The sequence below is a fragment of the Erythranthe guttata genome, chromosome 11 (genome assembly GCF_056151865.1).
Source record: "Erythranthe guttata isolate IM_541 chromosome 11, IM_541, whole genome shotgun sequence".
Taxonomy (NCBI): Eukaryota; Viridiplantae; Streptophyta; class Magnoliopsida; order Lamiales; family Phrymaceae; genus Erythranthe; species Erythranthe guttata.
Genome location: NC_142543.1, coordinates 18,390,981 through 18,411,601, shown reverse-complemented (window position 1 = coordinate 18,411,601; position 20,621 = coordinate 18,390,981). Strand labels below are relative to the sequence as shown.

The 20,621-nt window shown below is 37.8% G+C and overlaps 2 protein-coding genes, 1 long non-coding RNA gene and 1 pseudogene across 5 annotated transcripts; 2 read left to right on the top strand and 2 right to left on the bottom strand.

Moving 5' to 3' along the window:
* The first annotated feature begins 769 nt into the window (after positions 1 to 769).
* LOC148767140 (mitochondrial uncoupling protein 5 pseudogene) lies at positions 770 to 2,311 on the top strand (annotated as a pseudogene). Its single transcript, XR_016034336.1, has one exon. The product of XR_016034336.1 is annotated as a mitochondrial uncoupling protein 5 pseudogene (transcript).
* Positions 2,312 to 6,503: 4,192 nt separating this feature from the next.
* LOC148767139 (uncharacterized) lies at positions 6,504 to 10,654 on the bottom strand. Of its 2 annotated transcripts, XR_016034501.1 has the most exons (6): positions 10,442 to 10,639; positions 9,956 to 10,034; positions 8,670 to 8,784; positions 8,423 to 8,506; positions 7,443 to 7,631; positions 6,504 to 6,746 (listed from the first exon to the last, which is right to left on the bottom strand). It is a non-coding gene; the product is annotated as an uncharacterized LOC148767139 (long non-coding RNA). The 2 variants fall into 2 exon arrangements; XR_016034502.1 differs by lacking the exon at positions 8,670 to 8,784 and having other exon boundaries at positions 10,442 to 10,654.
* Positions 10,655 to 13,760: 3,106 nt separating this feature from the next.
* On the top strand, positions 13,761 to 15,926 carry LOC148767138 (uncharacterized). The gene is made up of 3 exons (XM_088825440.1): positions 13,761 to 14,800; positions 14,869 to 15,251; positions 15,375 to 15,926. Exons 1-3 carry the CDS (start codon positions 13,831 to 13,833, stop codon positions 15,705 to 15,707), a joined length of 1,686 nt encoding a protein of 561 aa, XP_088681566.1. The 5' UTR covers positions 13,761 to 13,830; the 3' UTR covers positions 15,708 to 15,926.
* Positions 15,927 to 16,048: 122 nt separating this feature from the next.
* Positions 16,049 to 17,534, bottom strand: LOC105955850 (hypothetical protein). The gene has a single exon (XM_012979651.2). It carries the CDS (start codon positions 17,396 to 17,398, stop codon positions 16,142 to 16,144), a length of 1,257 nt encoding a protein of 418 aa, XP_012835105.2. The 5' UTR covers positions 17,399 to 17,534; the 3' UTR covers positions 16,049 to 16,141.
* Between the last annotated feature and the right edge of the window lie 3,087 nt (positions 17,535 to 20,621).

The window sequence follows — 20,621 nt, the reverse complement described above, 5'->3', positions numbered from 1 at the left end:
CACATTAACTCCAATTATTTAATGATTTATCTTACCAATTAAACCAAACTTAATAAGATTACATAACCTAATTTTTTTTTATCAATTAAATTGTTCAATCGAACAATTTATTGAGATAATCTATTGCACTTGGTAGATTTCCATAGTTCAATTTCTTGCATTTTTATATGTAAATATTCAATAAATTTTATGTTAAAAAAATTAATAAATTTGGAAACAAATTATTACAAAGCTCACCTTGAAAAGCTTGCCAAAAAAGATCTCCCACTGGGGGCCACCCCCACCACGCGTAAAGGTTGGAAAATTATAAAAATCAGAAATAAAAGTTAAATAAATAGTAATACGGGTAAATTACACCTAGACCCCTATGGTATACTAAAACAATTTTAAGGTCCCTATAGTATCAATAATTACAGTCAATCCCTGAAACATTGCATGAACCCTAACAGATCAATGCAGTGGTAGAGAAACAGAGCTAGAGGGTGACATGACTCTCGTATTATTTCTTAAATTCTTATTATTTTATATAAGATTTTTATAAATGATCGTCTATGGTAGCATTAACGGCCCGTGTGAAACAAATATGTGCATATCGGTCCCCATGACATGAAATTTTGGCTCAGATAATTGTTTTAGGGGTTTGACTGTAATTACCAATACTACATGAACCTTCAAAATTATTTTAGTTTACCTCAGGGGTGTAACTGTAATTTACCCTAATAATTAATTAGTAAATTCGCCATTAAGCGTGTGAAAACCTAGTTTCCTTCCTTCCTTCCCCCTTTCCACCTTCCTCTTTTCCACACACACACACAAAAGCAAGCACTATAAATAAAATCCCTCCGCCACCATCTCCGCCACCACCACCAGTTCCGCCACCCATCAGAAATTTTCTTACAGCATATGTCTCAAAGGCCAAACATTCCCCACTTCTCCTCCATAGCTTTCGACCTCCATTCCCATCTCCTGGTTTCCAGTGAGATGAACTCAGTTTCCAATTGGTCTTCTTCTTCTTCCTTTTAATTTTCGATTTTTTATTTTTTTAATTAACAGCATCCGGAATTTTCGGATCTCGATTTTTGTTTGTTCATTTTTTTCGATCGGAGAAAAAAAATATGGGGGTGAAGGGATTTGTTGAAGGAGGTATTGCTTCAATTGTCGCCGGTTGCAGCACCCACCCCCTCGATTTGATTAAGGTCAGGATGCAGCTCCAGGGGGAGGCGGCGGCGCCGCCGCCGTCGGCGGCCCTCCTCCCTGCTCTCGCCTTCCAAACACCCTCCTCCTCCGTCGCTCAAAACGTCCGCCTCACTCCACCTCCACCCCGGGTGGGGCCTGTTGCCGTCGGACTCCGGATCGTGCAGCAGGACGGTTTCGCCGGCCTCTTCTCCGGCGTCTCCGCCACCGTCCTCCGCCAGACGCTGTACTCCACCACGAGGATGGGCCTGTACGACATCCTGAAGACGAAGTGGTCCGATCCGAACACGAACAACATGCCGCTGACGAGGAAGATCGTCGCCGGACTCATCGCCGGCGGCATCGGCGCCGCCGTGGGTAACCCCGCCGACGTGGCGATGGTCCGGATGCAGGCGGACGGGCGCCTCCCGGCGGCGCAGAGGCGCAACTACAAGAGCGTGGTGGATGCCATCTCCCAGATGAGCAAGGGAGAGGGCGTCGCCAGCCTGTGGCGCGGCTCATCCCTTACGGTGAACCGCGCCATGGTCGTAACCGCCTCCCAGCTGGCGTCTTACGACCAGATCAAGGAGACGATACTCGACAAGGGGCTGATGAAGGACGGGCTCGGGACGCACGTGACGGCCAGCTTCGCGGCCGGGTTCGTGGCGTCGGTGGCGTCGAACCCGGTCGACGTGATCAAGACGCGGGTGATGAACATGAAGGTGGAGCCCGGGGTGGCGCCGCCGTACGCCGGAGCAATCGACTGCGCGTTGAAGACGATCAGGGCGGAGGGGCCGATGGCGCTGTACAAGGGGTTCATTCCGACCATCTCCAGGCAAGGACCTTTCACCGTCGTGCTGTTTGTCACACTTGAACAGGTCCGAAAATTGCTCAAGGATTTTTGAATGGTGATGATGATGACGATCAAGATATTTTCATTAATAAAATTATTATTATTATAAAATTATAAAATCGCTTTTGGACTTTATTTTTATTTATTATATATTAGATATTAAATATTAATTAGATGATTATTGATGTATAACAATCTTAATTAATTGGTATGAGTGTCAAAAAATATAATTGTAAGATTGAAAATGAAGCAATTCTTGCGAATAAAAATGTTATTCGTTGCTTTTTTGCTGTGCAAAGTAGATGCTAAACTTGCTTAAGAACCTTGTTTTAACTTTTAATACAACATGAATATTAGATTTGAGAACATAATTATCAGTGATATATGTAGTGGATTGTAGTAAGATTTTAACTCTCAACAAGAGAGATTAGGAAAATTTATTGTTTTGCAATTTTGTTAAGCTTATTTTAAACATTGTTACGGTTGATAAATTATTTTAAAAGTTGATAACTTGTCTTATTTGTAGAAATGATTTTTAAAATGTTTTGAATAATAAGTTTATAAGCTATTTTTACTGATTATAAAATCTCAAATAAAAAAAATATGAGGTAGGTGTAAGTGTAACCTTTATGAAAAAGTTCTTAAAAGTTTTCCAACATAATTTTAAAATAAAATTTTAAAAAATTACGCAACACTTTAAAAGAGTTTATAAATTATTTTTAACAATTTATAAACTTAGTTGGACACACTCTTAATCATTTCTTCATGTTTAGCCAACTTAGAATTAATTGATCTTTGTAGGACTTTTATGTTTTCCTGGATTTTAAAATATCGTGGGAGTGAATTTACAAAATTATTACAACAAAATTATTATATAGTAGATAATATGAAATGATGAATAACATTTGTAGCAATTTCCCTTACCTCTCTCTCTCTCTCTCTCTCTCTCTCTCTCTCTCTCTCTCTCTCTCTCTATATATATATATATATAGGGCAAATTACCAAAACCCCCCTGAGGTAAGCCTAAATAACGAAAATCCCCCCCATGTTCTCGTAATTACGAAAACCCCCCTGAGGTATGCAGACGTCTTACAAATCGCTCTAACGGTGTTAGACTCGATAGAATCTTTTTGATTCTCCCGAATATTCCTCCGATAATACCAATTTTGCCCTTGTACACGAAATTAACCTTAGGGGGGTAATTGTAAGCATTTTATTTAATGAGGGGTCATTATGAATTTACAAAATACTTATTTTTCTTAAATTAAACCCAAATATAATCAATCATTATGAATGTACAATGTATTTTTATTGGATTGAAAAAAATCAATGAATGAGATTTCAAAATTTAATTATTTTTTTATATATAAAATTAAATATTTTACAATTCGAGAAATACAACCATGCATCATTCAAGCTAAAAGCATAAATCCGTATGAATACTCCTCTGGATAAATAAAATCAATTAAAATATATAAATAAAAAAATATATAAGTGTCTGCAAAATACTTATTTTTCTTAAATTAAACCCAAATATAATCAATTATTATGAATGTACAGTGTATTTTTATTGGATTAAAAAAAATCAATGAATGAGATTTCAAAATTTAATTATTTTTTTATATATAAAATTAAATATTTTACAATTCGAGAAATACAACCATGCATCATTCAAGCTAAAAGCATAAATCCGTATGAATACTCCTCTGGATAAATAAAATCAATTAAAATATATAAATAAAAAAAATAAAAAATTATAATATCAAATTATCAATACAAATTACAAAGTAATAAATAAATTTATAAAAGCAATAAATCATCAACTGAAAGGGATGTCAGGGGGGATTTTCGTTATTTAGGCTTACCTCAGGGGGTTTTTGGTAATTTGCCCTTTATTTTTTACATATTTAACAGAAGGATATAATAGACATTTCACGTTTTCGGTTAAAAAAATTCGGTCAACCGTTAGTCAAGGGGGGTTTTCGTAATTACGAGAATATGGGAGGGATTTTCGTTATTTAGGCTTACCTCAGGGGTTTTGGTAATTTGCCCATGGTATTATTATGGGATAATCGGAGTGCTCTAATTAAGGGACAAGTGTAAATAAATTTAACGGAAATGTCTCTTTTTAATATAACGTAACATGTATGGTCCCACCACCTACTATCAGTGCAACCGTTTTTTTCTTAAAAGGTAAATTAATAAATTATTATAAGCTAACAATTGTAGTGAGGGAGAGTATAGATTTTATTTCTACAAGTTAAAATACTTTTTATTATATTATTATTTCCTTTATTTATTCTTGTATGTCTTTTTTCCCTTTTGTATTTTAAAGCTTAGTTTAACATGTTTGTTTTTTGTTTTTAATAATATTAAAAAAAATGTTTTAAATAATATCAAAATTTTAATTTTGATTTGATCATTAAGAAATTTATTATAAATAACCCTAATTATGTTGGTAAAAAAAAAGAAAGAAAAGAAAAACTAGCAGAAGGCCCCACACTAAATAAAAAGGAAGAAGAAAGTGAAGTATGAAAGTACAATAAGAAGGAAATTGCGTGTTAAACTGAAGTCCGGGAATATTTTAAAAGACAAAAAAAAGTTACTAGTTACAGACAATAAAATGTCATATAACGACCCAAAAAGATTACTAACGACAAAAAGATTACTACCCAAACCCAGCCTAGTCACCCCTACCCCTACGCTCATCCCTCAGCTCTTGGACGAGCCTGTCCGAAAGCTGGCGCAGGGATTCACCCGGCTTCAGAATGCATCCAAACATAGGTGTGCCGTCGTCGCCTTTATATGGAGTATTCTTGTGCAAGTAGTATGCATCCGGCGAATCAAAACGGGCACCGCAGTCACAAATGCGATGCTGAGGGTCACATACAGTGTTCTTACTCTTTCCAAATTGTAGCTTGAATTCGGGATGTGCATCGAATATTCCCTTAGCTTTTCTGCTTTGGTAATGCGCAGAAAGTTCCGTGGGAGAGTTAAATTGCCACTTCATCTTGTGATATGTCGGCCCCGGTTGATCATTCAGTTCATAGCACGTTTTACAATGAAATTTCTGTTTGAATGCATGGGACTTTGCGCTGTAGCACCGGCGCCCTTCACATTAAAAATTAAATAATAAATGATTTCAGATCCAGCAAACCAAGCGCAACACAGAACAACAACAGATCTAACAACACCCAGAATTTTAATTAAAAAAAACAAAAAGTTTTTTACTAACCTGAGCTACCAAACAACCGCGGCGCAACGGAGGATCCACAGAGACCTGTCGCCGCCGCAATGGAGGACGTCGCCGCCGCAAACCGAACGGATGAGCTACCGAACAACCGCGGCGCAACGGAGGATCCACAGAGACCTGTCGCCGCCGCAGTGGAGGACGTCGCCGCCGCAAACCGAACGGATGAGCTACCGAACAACCGCGGCGCAACGGAGGATCCACAGAGACCTGTCGCCGCCGCAATGGAGGACGTCGCCGCCGCAAACCGAACGGATGAGCTACCGAACAACCGCGGCGCAACGGAGGATCCACAGAGACCTGTCGCCGCCGCAGTGGAGGACGTCGCCGCCGCAAACCGAACGGATGAGCTACCGAACAACCGCGGCGCAACGGAGGATCCACAGAGACCTGTCGCCGCCGCAATGGAGGACGTCGCCGCCGCAAACCGAACGGATGAGCTACCGAACAACCGCGGCGCAACGGAGGATCCACAGAGACCTGTCGCCGCCGCAGTGGAGGACGTCGCCGCCGCAAACCGAACGGATGAGCTACCGAACAACCGCGGCGCAACGGAGGATCCACAGAGACCTGTCGCCGCCGCAGTGGAGGACGTCGCCGCCGCAAACCGAACGGATGAGCTACCGAACAACCGCGGCGCAACGGAGGATCCACAGAGACCTGTCGCCGCCGCAATGGAGGACGTCGCCGCCGCAAACCGAACGGATGAGCTACCGAACAACCGCGGCGCAACGGAGGACCGACAGAGACCTGTCGCCGCCTCAGTGGAGGACGTCGCCGCCGCAACACATGTCGCCGCCTCAAACCGACCTGTCGCCGCCGCGGCAATGATGGACCGCCCAGCATCAAACATGAACTTAGACATTTTCCGACCTGTCGCCGCCGCAGCACCAAACATGAACTTAGACATTTTCGACATTTTCGTGTTCTCTGTGTCTGTATGTATATATATGTGTACTCTGTGTATGGTGTACTCTCTGTTTGTGTCTATATATATATAGTTGGTGTACTCTCTATGTGTCTATATATATATATATGGTTATTATTATATTATATATATGGTTTACGTGTGTTTGTATATATATGGTATATATATATTCATCAGAGATTTGCTCAATTTGAATTATACACTCATAGTATCATTTAGTTCATTTTTTTTTATTTTGTTTTTATGATTATTTATTTACTTATATATTGAACAATCGAAATAAAAAAAAATGAAGCATATGTCACACATAATAATTAATTACGTGCAATCCCATGATCAAATTCCTAAACTCCAAAAATAAAAATTAAAATCAACTATCTCTAGAAAAAAAAAAAAAAAAAACTCAAATAGTTACGGTGCTACTTTGAGCAATTCAGAATATAAGAAATCAAAGGCCCATTACATGAAGTTAAAATTGATATTACAATCCTCTGCAAAAATTTTAATTCCATTGCAAGACCTTTCATTTCCCTGCAAAAAACCTGCAAAAAACAGAATGTCACATCATGGTATAATGCTTTTTCCTTTTTTTTTTCTTTTTTTTTTTTTTAATTTCAACCCTAAAGTTAGGTCTAATGCAAGTTAATATTAGTTATAATATGCAAGTTAGAGAAAAACTGCATATCAAACAATTAGTCTCCTCAATTTTTTAGGTAGAGAGAGACCTAAATTCTGCCGGTCCCAAATCAATGGGTTGACCAAGTGAGCGTATGAGGCCTTCACCGTTTGTCCCTTGTCAGTCCTACAAGAGCAAATATATATATATATATATATATATATATATATATATATATATATATATATTCTAAGTTCTCTTTTGAGGCAGCTAAAATTAGCTGAAGATAGTCTCTCATGATTAAATTTGCAGCTAAATTAGTTAATTCAGAAGATAATTTGCTCAAAGATTGTTTTGAGCAAATTTCACAAAGATTCACAACTAATTATAATTTCATCGATTTTGTCTATGTAAGTTGAACCCACCCCTTGTAAACCAAATTATATAATCTGGTCCCATTTTCGAAATTAGTGTTCAGGGGATTGTTAGTATAGATGTGGTGTATATGTATTTATATTTGTACGGTCAAGTATGTTTTAATGTGCATTACATTGAAAGGTAATTAGAGAAAACAAAGAAAAATTAAATGGAAATATGGAGATATAGAGAGAGTATTACATACAGTAAAACAGCTGCAGAAAAGTCGGGATTGTTGAAGCTTATTCCAGCATTGCACTTTGTAACGGATGAAGATGAGGTGTCAAACCCCACTTAATCACCAATAGCTATATCCTTGGAGCCAATTCCTGCAGCAACTTCCAGAAGAGGACTTGGGTTCAGACCAATACTGGCATCGATAACGTACATCAAGCTGGAAAAAAAAAAAAAAACCATGATATTTATATTGTTTCTAAACCATACTTCAATAAAAACCATGTATACGACACTACATTATCTTTTAACTGATATATCAAGCAGACTCTTTCGAGAGTTTCTGTGTCGAGAAGGAGAATAATGATGATGTCAATGGCAAAATAATCAGGTTCATGCATTATGCCAGTATCTGCTCGCAGATTGTAAGAACGTATAGAAGGTCAACAAGGTCTTTGGAAACAAATCTTTTACCAACATTGCAGGATGTTCAAAGTCAAATCGTGGAAAGTTCTTCATATAATGAGTTTCGTAACAATTATGCAATTCATTGCAGTCCATATGGAAGACTAATATAGCACAAGAAATCGCATCTCACAAAATATTTAACCACTGGGGGTAGAGGGTACACAATCATCACTATATTGAAACGACATGAGAAAGGTTGAGACCCTTTGTACATCACTATGCCCCGCCTATGACACAGCTCCAGGAATAAAAAATTAGAAAAAAAATGTAATATGAAAAAAAGGTATTTAGAAGTCATTCAGCTATGCAATTTAAAAATAATCTCTACTCCATGGGAGAGCTTAGCATCACTTCACTTCTTCCAACATTAGAAATCATTCAATTACTGAGTGAATGGTATCAGTTTTCCTTCGTCTCAACCAAAATAAACTTAATATGTTTAGATTCAAAAATTTCAAAAACACAAAAAAAAAAAAAAAAACGAAACTCATGCACAACAAAAACATCTGTAAGTTTTAAAAGTGCACATTGCAAATTAAGTACCTTCCCGGACTTGTTATCAGGAACATTAAAGCTGATAGCTGCTTTTGTTCCAGGCACCACATCACAAGTCACCTTTGTCGAAACCTGTAAGTGGATGACACCATAAGGATAGATAAACAAAAATATGCTGATGGTCCACTGAGAATTAGAGGATAAATCTCTGAATAAAAATTACTCAACCAAACAAACAATTCTATATAGCTACTCCAACTCAGTCAGATTTAATTGCAACTAAGGATTTTCTTACTTTCGAATAGGTGTAAACTTTAACATCAACAGTAGTTTAGTTTTTCTACTTCTGTACTGTGTACTTAGGTCACCAACTAATATTGATCCTTCTTTATACCAGTAGCTGTAAGTGCCTGTCAAAAGGACAAACTACAGTTAATATTGTGGAGCAGTTGATTAAATTTTGCATTTCCGGGTATAGTTTTGTATGATTGTATATGCAACTAACTAGTTAAATTCCAGATAATCAAATCTAAGTAGAGCAGAAAAAATGGCCACCTACAACCGAATCTTTTAAAATTGATAATTGAAACAACTTGGCAAATAGTTTTTCCATGTTTATCGTATAGCGTATGAAATGCAATCAAAAAGCAGATCTATCATTCTAGCTTTGAGTCCAGTTGGTAATTACTTTAATAAATAAAAAAATGGAACAAAATCTTTCGTCTATCCAATAGAGATCAGTGAAAAATACAGCAGAAACTAAAGCTTGATCCATACTCAACTCGTTGTTATATGTCATGTCAAAATAAATTTCTTTGACATCCCATGTAGATCATATAAGAAAATTGAAGCTTCGACAGGCAAGTTGCATCATAAAGCTAATGCAAGTACAAGATATTGTTGTACCATTCCGGTGGAACTTGGAGGTGAAGTATAAATCAGCAACCCCGAAAAACTAAAATGATAGAAATTTTCCTCTCCGTACAACTTTATGCAGATAGGACCTCAGTTGCTTTATGCATGAACTACACTGAAGAATACAAAACAGATGAAGAGAGCTTCGCTTGACAACTACGACCACAGTTCGTGTAGCATGTGATTTCAAATAATACTAAAACAAGAACTTATAACCCTCAATACTACAAATTTAAAATTAAGCTTTAGCAGCAGAAAGCAGGCACTTAGCCATCATTGAAACTTAGGAAAAACTGGTGAAAGAATAGAATGGGATTATGTGAATTACGTAAGTGGTACCCGAATCAAACATGTGGAGGTTATTGATATCCCAAATAGAATTTCACATACAAATATTCTAGCCACGTACGACTTGAATAATTGCAATAAAGACATCATATATTCTCGACCTACTAAATACCAAATACGTATCATTACTGAAAATCAACTAATCAGAGTAATCCACATTAAACATATCGCACAGACAAATGAACCATCACGAAAATAAACATTTGATACACATAACACAATATAAACCACAATTTTTGAAATTACCGCTAGAATATGAGTGCATATGAAACTTTGGGTAACTAACTAACATATAATAATACCCTCTCAAAAGTTTACCTCTAGCGCGCCTGCCGATTTCTGAATATGGAGTCAGACCGTTGCCCATTATTGCCTTTTTTTCTCTTTAACGAAAGTTCTGCCAAAAAAAGAAATCATAATTCATACATTACTACAACACACTTACTCTCTTCTGAAAACACCCACACACTCATACGCCCGAAAAGCAAATACTCATACATGAAATCATGTGCTAGCGAAAATGTCGGACATAATATAAAAATCAGCAGCTATACACCTATAATTGCATTTGATTTACCTCAAAAAAAAAGTAATCTCTAGAAGCAATAAACCATATTAGTCAAACGGAGACAAACGAGGATTAATGTTTCATATCTTTGTAAATGGGAAATACAGAGTGCAGAACCAGTATAAACCGGTGCTCACACACGCATATACATATATATATATATATGTGTGTGTGTGTGTGTGTGTATAAATTCAGTCTGTGCACAATGTAAGAAAGGCAGAATGAAGAGTTCTTACAGATGAAAGCTATGATCGCCGGCTAGCAGCGACCACCGGAGGCAACGACGCCGTTTGGTGTTGAAATGTAAGCAAAATTTAGAGAGGAGACAGACAATCAGAAACGAGGGTTTTGAACCAAAGATGAGAGCGCTGAGGGGGAGGGAAGAAATGATACAGTTACCCACCTGTGTGATTTTAGATGGATCAACTCTGGGTGCTCATTTGTCGGTCACGGTGTGGTATATATCACAAGCTTGTTTTAACTTGTGAGTAAGCTGTGGGCTGTGTTTGGGCCGTCCATGGGTTCGAAATGTGGGCCCAAAATTAAGACGTGTTTAGCACCAACGGCTTAACTAAAAATTCGATTTCTTTTAGTACGAATTTGATATCTTTTGCTACGGTTAATAATCGTAGTAAAAAGTTATTTTTTTACTAGTGCAAGTTTTGCACAATCGCTTTTCTTCTACGACTTTGGCGGTTATTTGTTCGTGTAGATAAGTTTCTCTTGAGTCCTGAAACAGTTTTACATAGAAGTAAGGTGGGGAAGGTGGCTTTCACACACTGGCCAATTGAAACGTTAGAAAAAAAAAAACAAAAAAAATTAGTGATTGTGTTCAATAGAAGTCGGCAGTTTCCTCAGAAAAATCAGGAAAAGGAAAAAAAAAAAAAACACTTGCATCAACATGCCTAAATAAATGGGAAAAAAATGAGAATAAAACAAAGAAAAAAAACTATATGTAATGATTAATGAACGTGAAAAAAAAAAGAAAAAAAGAAGAATAAAAAAATTTAGGATTAAATTATTATGTACCAAAAATACCCCTAGGGTTACAATTATTCACAAAATTACTTCTAGGGTTTGGGGCAAACTCTATCTTTTATATATAAAGATTATTAAAAATACCCCTATGGTTACAATTATTTATAAAATTACTTCTAGAATTTTGGGCAAAACCTTTATTTTATATATAAAGATTATGCATGAGACCACCATCATCCCCTTACCACCACCACTACCTCTCCCACGCTGTACACCGCTGATTCGCCCAAAACCACCCTTGGAAGATGAACCGTATGATTCGAAGGGTCCAGGATTTAACTTGTGCTACCGACCTGTTATCCTGCACCAGAGAGAGAGCCAGACTGACGCCGGAGTTAGCACTCCGACGGTCAAGTCAGTGATTGTTTATGGTGGTTTTTTGTGGAGGATATAATGTAAGTTTTTTGGGACTCTTACCTGCCTTTACCTATCGAATGCAGGTGGATATTTATAATATTCTGACCTGGATTCTTCCGGAAAAATCGGGCACGCCGTCGGGATGACTGTCTTCCTACCTTCTCCCGGCGACGTTAGACATCATTCCCCTCGAGAGGGCTATGGCAGCCTCCTTCCTGGCTTTACAGGCTAGCTTGGCTGAAAGACTTTTCATCAGCGGCAGGCCTTTTAGTCATTCGAACATTAAATGCAAATATCAGGGCAGTTAATGTGCCGATGTAGGCATAAAGAATGGCTTTCAGTTGTCATTAATGCAGTCTTTTTTGCCGCCGCTAAAAAGGTCTTAGAGGGGACCCACGAGCCCCTCGGGTATTAGTCTCCTCGGGAGATTGATGCTCTCGAGGAGGGTTTGGGCCTCGGCCCTGTCTTCATTGGGCCTAAAAAGGCTTACATAGCATCTTATTTTGACTTGGGCTGGCTGAGGCCCCATTGATTTTGGGCCGATTTCTTTTCCGGATCAACCGCTATCGCCGTCACATCCTCACCGACCACCTCCGTCCCCTCGTCGTTCCACCACCCAACCTCACTTCGTCTTCGCCGCTCAAAACCCTCACAATCACAGTCGCCGACACCACCATCGCGCCCGCACACGACGCCAACGAGTCGTACACGCTCGACATCCCCTCCACCGCCGCCGCCGCCGTTCTGACCGCAGAAACCCCATGGGAACGATGCGGGAACTGGAGACGTTCTCGCAGCTGGTGTGCTTGAAGTTGTCGGTGGTGGTCTGCTCCGTCGCCACCGCCAAGGAGTTCTTCGCTAAGAACAGGTAATTCATAGACAAATCTGGATATATGCTCTCCTTTCTCTCTTTCTTACTGTAATTATCGCATTCAGATTTTTAGCCTTTGGGAAAAGAAAACTCTCACCAAGTCCGACGGTGTGGTGACGATGGGGAGGCTGATTTTGGGTTTTTTTGGATCGCGCATGCTGAAACCTTAATCGACTATGTACATGTTCATAGTCGATTAAGCTAATCGATTATGTTCTGATAGTCGATTAAGGTTGATCGACTACAGTTTTTTTAATTTTTTTTTGAATTTTTTGTTTATTGATTTCAATTGTATAAATCATTTATAATGTTTGTATATTTTTTGTTTTGTAATATGTAGTTGATTTTGCATTTTTTTCAGTTGTGATTTGTTATTTTTAGTAGCAGATTTTTAATCGACTATGCTTCACATCATCGTCGATTAATATGCTTCATTGGCTCCAATTTTTTTTTTTTTTGTTTATTGATTTGAATTGTATAAATCAATTATAATGTTTGTATATTGTGAGTGTAGTTGAATTTGCATTTTTGTAGTTGTGATTTGTTATTTTTAGTAGTCCTTAATTGACTATAGTTCATCTTAGTCGATTTAATATGTTTTATAGTCGATTAACATATCTCATAGAGAGAAAAAGTTAAAAACGAAAAAGAAAATTAAAAAAAAATAATAATAATAGTAATAATAAATTATTAACAGTAATAAAAAACTAATAATAAAAAAAAAAGAAAAAAGAGAGAGAGAGAAAGACACGGTCATGGGATCGTGGGCTGGTGGGTCATGGGGATGTGTAAGGTGGAGGGACATAAATGGAAAAATAAATGACAGAAATTTAGAGTGGGATCTTCTCAAATGGTGCAAAATAGTTTGGATCTTTCTCTATTAAAAGAAGTATTAATGGAATAAATATGGAAACGAAAATAAATTGAGATGATTGAAAGGTTCCACCGAAACAATCGGACGAAAAATGCAAGAGTGCATTTGGATGGAGGGATTTGGAGTAGGATTTGATTTGGGGAAGGAATTTGAGATGACTCAAAATTTGGAGTCATTTGAAATCCACACCAATTGCTCAAAAAACAACTAAAAAAGAGAAGGAATTTGTTATTATGAATTTCAAATCCCTCCATCCAAATGGACCATAAGACAAATTGCAATAAGCCTAAATACCATACACGTGTTGCAATGAAAAATCACTTGGCGTTTACTCATTAGATTATGTGTCTACCTTTGTTACACGCGTAGCATTTTCACTATTATTATTATTATTATTATTATTATATCTCTCTACCTTTGTTATAAATTATAATGCAAATTCTTCTCTTCACATTAATAAGCGTTGTTAGTTTTTTACAAGGGTCATGGCGACTAGAAGTCCGGTTGAAGATAAACAAAAATTACCGATTGATGTGATTAGTAGTTCAGAGCCATTAGGGTTTATGAAATTTTCTGGCGATGATTATTGTCGTGGATTCGGCGTGGCTGGAAATCGTGAAGTTTGTATGGGCGGGAAAAAAACTGTGGGCGGAAGGACGGCTGAGAGCGAGCGTTGGATGATGCGTGAACCGAGCAGTACTTCCTCAGGGAGCGATGGACCGAGGAGCTCTAGCAAGGCATGCCGTCGTTCGGTTCCGGGGAATAAACGAGGTAAGTTCCTTAGAGCCCGTGGTGGGGGCTATGTTGGTCGGAACTCGCCGCGATCAAAAGAGGCAAAGAACCCGGTGAAAGTGAAACCCCCGCTGTTGGAACGTGACACCATCCTTACAGAATTTGACTTGCAAGTAATTGGTGATAAATTTAATTTGGAAGATGGAATTGTGTTTGCGGTCCCAGCAAAAGGCCATAGGCTTGCAGAACCGCCTACTGGATTTTTCACCGTCTATGTTGCTCACTTGAGTGCTGGATTGACAATTCCGCCCCATCCTCTACTCATAGAGATATGTACGGACAATGGTATTAGCATGGCGCAACTTACACCGAGTGCTATCTTATTCTTCCGAGGTTTTTGTCATCGGGTGGAGGAGATTGGGCTACCATTGAGTGTGGAATTATTTTATGCCTTGTTTTCCTTAATGCGGAAGAATCGGGAGTTCTTCTACTTCTGTCCCCGTGCTAATTGCAAATTTTTGATTCGTAGCTCCACGAGTTGGGAGGACTGGACAGAAAGATTTTTTTATGTACGAGATGACAATTGGGGAATTCCCGTGACTTGGAGGAAAAATAAAGTGTGTAATACTCTCAAAACAATAGATATGAGAAAGTTGCAAAAACAGTGTGCCGACAGTGGGTTGTTTGACTCTATGTTTGACCCATTGGAATTGGCTCTTGATGGTAAATTGTTGATTTTTCACTTCATGTTCTTGTACTTTATTTGACGATATTATCCCTTCCCTTTTCAGGTGGGAAGATCGATTTTGCCTCTATTCGAGCCAAGAAGCAAAAACAAGAGACCGAGTCACGCCCTACTCGGGTTGATACTTTGAAAGTTGGTGATGATGATGATGATGATGATGATGGCCTTCAGCGGCGCAACAACTGTTTTGAGGAGGAGGTAATCCAGGGATTGGAGAAGCGCCCGGGCGGTGAATCTTCAGCATGCACTCGTGGTGGCAAAGGTTTGTTCCTATCCGAGGTAAATGGCGTGGAGACACTTTGGGACCCATCGGATGATGATTTTGCTGTGGCCAGGACTCGGGCAGTTTCTACCGAGTACGATATGTGTCGCCTATCAAAGAAACCGATTGACCAACTTATTGCCGCGATACATGCGAATTCGGCTAGAGTAAGTAGTGTTCATTATTCACAATTTGCATCAATCACATGCTTATTTACTCATCTTATATTAGACGGTCTCAGTCCTCTCATGCATAATTAATAATTCTCGTCTTGTCAATGTCTCTAAAAGAGTATCACCCTTGCCGACCTCGTTTCTATGCATGTGGAGGAAGCAAAAGGAGCTTTATTGAAGGTCAAGGCGGAGTACATCCAGTTGAACAGCCAGTACATTGATATGTGTAATCGGTGCACGGAGCAGTCGACACAGATTTCCCTTTTGAAAGCAAACCTGGAGAAGGAACGTATGGAGTGGAAGGCTTCATATGAGCAACTCGAGGCAAAATATCATCAGGCCAAGGAGAAGGCGGAGGAGGGTGCTGTGAAAAGGGTTGAAGATACAGCGACGTATCGGGATGTCGTTTTGCTTTGCCGCAAGCAGATGCGCGAGACCTTGAATGGCTAACAATTCCTTTTTTTGTTTTTTTTGTTTTCCTGTTCTAGCTTTATTTTGCTCGTCTTTTAGGCGTTTTGCCAATTTCTTTTTGCTAGTACGACTTTGGTTTTGGTTTTCTTTTGCTACTCTATTTTGAGTGTTTTGATTAGTTGCAAATTCATATCCATATATATCCTCACACAAAGACACCAAGTTCTGCCATTTTGTAATTGCGGTTGATTTTTTTGACTCGATAGCTTATGTGAGCAATCATATATATGAAACATAGATGTACTGCCCTAATAGCATCTAGAAGAAACAGGGAAGATAATAAACGGAGACATGAAATATAACATAAAACAAAAGAAGAGTGAATCAATATGATGAAATGCCAATTCAGAAAAAGAAACTCAAGAGTTTGAAATAACTTAAAAAAATACAACAAGGCGAATAGAAGAGAAGTACTAGAGGGGTGGGGTGGGAGTGTACCACATTGGAGAGGGTGAAATCCTTCGAAAGCTCTTGGCATCAGACGGGTAATAGCAGGGTGAGAAAGATCGATCCTTGTAGCTGAAAATGCCGATGTCATGCCCACCATAATCAAGCTCGTCATCATCATCGAAGTCATTCCTAAGAAGATCATCAGTAAAGTAAATAGAATCGGGTTTCACAAATCCCTCCGGGTAGTCTTTGGCTGAGATGGCAAAGCTGTGGTTTGTACCTATGAATAAGGCCAGACCGTCGTCGTCCCCCCCCAACGAACAACCATGATCCATGTACATAAATGCTCTGCTCTCCGGATCGTATTTATGAACATCAAAATCGATAGTCTTGTAAGGTAAACTTTCATCATAGCAGAGATCGGGCGAAACAAAGGAGCCATTAGAGTCCACGTTATTAGCCACGAACCTAATCACCAGAAAAAGCTGACCGGATTTCTCGTCTACGACGAGGGATCTCATCCTCCTGCACATATATTTCATGACCAACTCTTCACGGGAACGGTAGGCGACGGGGTACATCTCCGGGTCCGCGGACAAGTCGTTCATCGGAATCATCACCGGAGAGTGCGGGTCACGCAGATCCCAAGCCTCGAAATCGCTGTTCTCGGTGACGCAGAAGAACAACTCTTGTGCGGCGGAGTAGACAAAGGACTCGTAGACTCTAACCACCTCGGACCCATTAAAGCCGTCGTTGGTAAGACGAGATCCAATGGGAGTCCACTCAGTGCTGCGGCCGGGGCAGCAAAATGCTAGTTCATATCCGTAAATCATCATTGCGCGGCAGTTTTCTTCTTCTTCTTCGTTGGGAGAGAATGAGGTGATGAGACCTTCTACGCACCCGAATATGTTGTTAGGGTTCAATGGGACGGGCGGAAGCTTAAGGTGGCGTTGGGAGAGGGGATTTGTGAGCAACAGATCGTCGTTGGTCTTATTCAACAAAGCTAGCCAACCCTTTGAAGATCCCACGAATTTTGTGTCGTCGATGTTAAAACCATCGCCGCCGCCTCTGATGCTCAATACTCTGCTCTCGCCGAGGCTGTAGAAGTTGTGAGTCACTTGGCCGCCTTCGACGGCTGGCGGTAGCATCAGCCAAGGCAAGACCTTTGTCGACCGAGAAGATCCATCTGAGACGCTCAACGTGCTCATCCGCCGCCGGCATATCCAATTTGAAACTCCGGCTCGGGAAAACAGAAGAGACACCAACCTCCTACCACCCATCTCAATCAATACTTTAGACGATGATGTAAAACTGAACGTTCGATCGAGGTTTATAAACTAGATTGCCGGCCCTACAACTTCCTCACGAGTGCGTTTTGCTCTTTTCTATTTATTAAATATTTAATAATTACGGGAATTACACAAAATTTTCCTTCCCCGAGTTACGATGCCCTTTAATTAAATTATTTTTTTTCCTTTTTTTTCTTTTTTTCTTTTTTTTCCTTTCAAGGCTGTTGAACCCACCCCCAAGAAAATATATATATTTGGTATTATATTTTTTCAATATTACTTTTGGCTCCCCAAAGTTTTTGTAAATATGTGTCTTAACCCATTATTTTTTTTGTTTCTTCTCCATAATCTTATATAAATTAGGGTTAAATACAAAAACACCCCTGTACTATGGACTTTGTATCATTTACCCCCCTGTACTACACATAAATACAAAAATCCCCCTCACATTGCATTTTTTCCAAAATATGACGAAAATACCCCTACTCAAGCATATATATATATATATATATATTTTGAGCCATTTTCCACTATATATTTTACCATTTTCGGTCAAATTTACGTTGAAAATTTTGATATTTATACTTTTTTCTCCAAAACATCTAATTGCTTACATTTTTTTATTTTCTAAAGACAACCTTTTATTTTTGCCATTTTGAGTTTCTTCATTTTTTTTTCTTAAATGTCTTCCGTTAGTTCAAACATCCTAAGATTACAAACATCTTTACAATCCTATTATTGTTGATAATTTGAACTACCGGAAGACATTTAAGAAAAAAATGAATAAGTTCAAAATGAAAAAAATAAAAGGTTTTTATTCAGAAAATTAAAAAAAAAGAATCTAAGTAATTAAATGTTTTGAAGGAAAAAAAAAAAAAATTCCCAAGTAAAATTGACCGAAAATGTTAAAAAATATAGTGGAAAATGGCTCAAACAAACCCTTATATTTATAGGTTTAGCAGGGGTATTTTCGTCATACTTTGAAAAAAATATAATAGCAGGGGGGTTTTTGTATTTATGTGTAGTACAGGGGGGTAAATGATACAAAGTCCATAGTACATGGGTGTTTTTGTATTTAACCCTATAAATTATAGACAAATATTTTATATTTAATATAAAATATAAAATACTCCCTTCGTTTCAAATTAACTATCGCTTTGGGAATTTTTTCTTGTTCCAAATTATCTATCACTTTAGAATTTCAACGATGCATTAATTATTATTTTCTCAATTTTGCCCTTATTACTATTCATTATTTGAGATAGAATTAATGGAAACAACATTAATAACATGGATATTCTAGTCATTTTATATATTTTTCTCTAAAATCGACGCACATTTATTAGTTTTCTTAATATGTGCACAATAACCCAAAGCGACACATCTTTTAGCATGGATGGAGTAAGATGCTTTAAACTTGTATTATTTTAAATAAAAATTTAAGAATATTACTTATTTTTGAATTTTTTTTTATCAATGCCTTTAAAAAAATAAGATGAGATAATGCCATGAATCCCCGAAATATTAAGTGCAATAGATTATTAGAATAATTAGAATTAATTTAGATTTTTTTGTGATGATTAAAATAAAATATACTTATGATATGTTAATTAAAAATTAGTAATATAAACTTTTTTTTGGCAATATTTTGTGAATCTAATTTTTTTTTCGGGGCGCTGCCCCGAACTCCAAAATTTTAGTTGGTCCCCCTACATTTTGATTTTGGTTCCGTCCTTGAGGGTGATCATGGTGATTGATTCTGACGAAGAATTTGACGATGAATATACAAACGAGTACAATAATTTCAATATGTGTTATGATGTTCCTCAAATTATTTAAAAAAAAAATAAAAAAATTTGGAAGCTCACTTGAAGATCTTCAAGGAATCTTGCCCTGCAGAACGGGAGCAACGTATTGAAGTATATAATTAACATGTTTCTTCTCGTTCACAGTGTCACATATTCTCCCAGCAGCTGTTTTTTTTTTCTTCTTCTTTTTTTAAATAAAACAAATCATAAATACTTTTCTATAGGTATTGACAAGATTATTCGAACTTGGGTCAATTGGCATAAGTGTACTTATTCCAACCGCCGGATCATCCCATGCGGGAACAAGTGTTAGTACTTTCTTTTCTCTTTTTTTTTCTTTTTTTTTTTAATTTTTTATCTCTATTCTCGAGAATGGTAGTACTTAAAAACACACTTATTATGCATAATAACAAGAAAATAATTAAGGATAATAAACTAATAGAAAAGTAGTAAACTTGAGCACAATAATTGATCAAAAAAAAGAAAAAAAAAAAACTTGAGCACAATAATTGAAAAATCTAATGTTAGGAGAACGGAGATCGCATGTTGGGCGTAGCCGCGTATGATTGTACTTGTTTTGCTAGGCAAGTTTGATGACGTAGGAGTTAGGACAATAACGTGTGGACCTAACTTTGTCTCCTCTCCACAATCTCATTATTTATGTGTGCACATTTTGCAAATAAGTGAATTAATGGGTACTTATTTATAAAGAGATTCATATAATAAATTTCTTTAAAAAAAATTCACACATGAACCAGAGGTTTGTAAAATACTAAAATAGCCTATCATACTTTCATATGCTCCAATTTCACTATTTAATTTCAATCTAACCTTAATTAGAACCAAATTTCATAAATTATTCAATTTTTACCCAAACATATTTTTACGGAAAAATACCATTTTACCCTTCGTTTCAATCTCGTATTTACCAAAACAATTAGTAGACATACTAATAGTAGTAGTTGTTGTCCTTGTGGTTGGTGGCATCTTTACAAAGCATGGATCTCACCTCCAAGATGCTTCGTGGGGGTCCCACGTCTTTTTCTTGTAGTGCGTTTCCGAGCAATTGTTGCATTTCAAAACATGGAAAGCTGTTTTGGGTTCGGGCCAGTGTTTCAATACTTTGGATGTGAGCACAGAAGCCAGGGTATTTATGGAAACTGCAGATTTGGTAGAGGCATAGGAACTTATAGAATTCATTTATCAAGTCAGGAGTCACAGTATAGAATTGTTCCCTAACAAACACTTTTCCATACCGTGAGACCCCACAACAGAGAAACGATCAGACAAGTTGGCATAAAATTCGACAATCACATACCTATCATAAGGTTGTGCACTCACTATAATTCCCAACAGACCTTGAGATTTGAGTAAACGAAAGATCCCTAATGTTAGAATTTATTTCG

What these genes read in the sequence shown, in the direction of transcription:
- LOC105955850 (XM_012979651.2), bottom strand. Translation starts at nt 17,398, where the DNA reads ATGGGTGGTAGGAGGTTGGTGTCTCTTCTGTTTTCCCGAGCCGGAGTT.
- LOC148767138 (XM_088825440.1), top strand. Translation starts at nt 13,831, where the DNA reads ATGGCGACTAGAAGTCCGGTTGAAGATAAACAAAAATTACCGATTGAT. An exon ending in ATTGGAATTGGCTCTTGATG is followed by an intron (nt 14,801 to 14,868) that starts GTAAATTGTTGA and finishes TTCCCTTTTCAG; the next exon opens with GTGGGAAGATCGATTTTGCC. An exon ending in TACATGCGAATTCGGCTAGA is followed by an intron (nt 15,252 to 15,374) that starts GTAAGTAGTGTT and finishes TGTCTCTAAAAG; the next exon opens with AGTATCACCCTTGCCGACCT.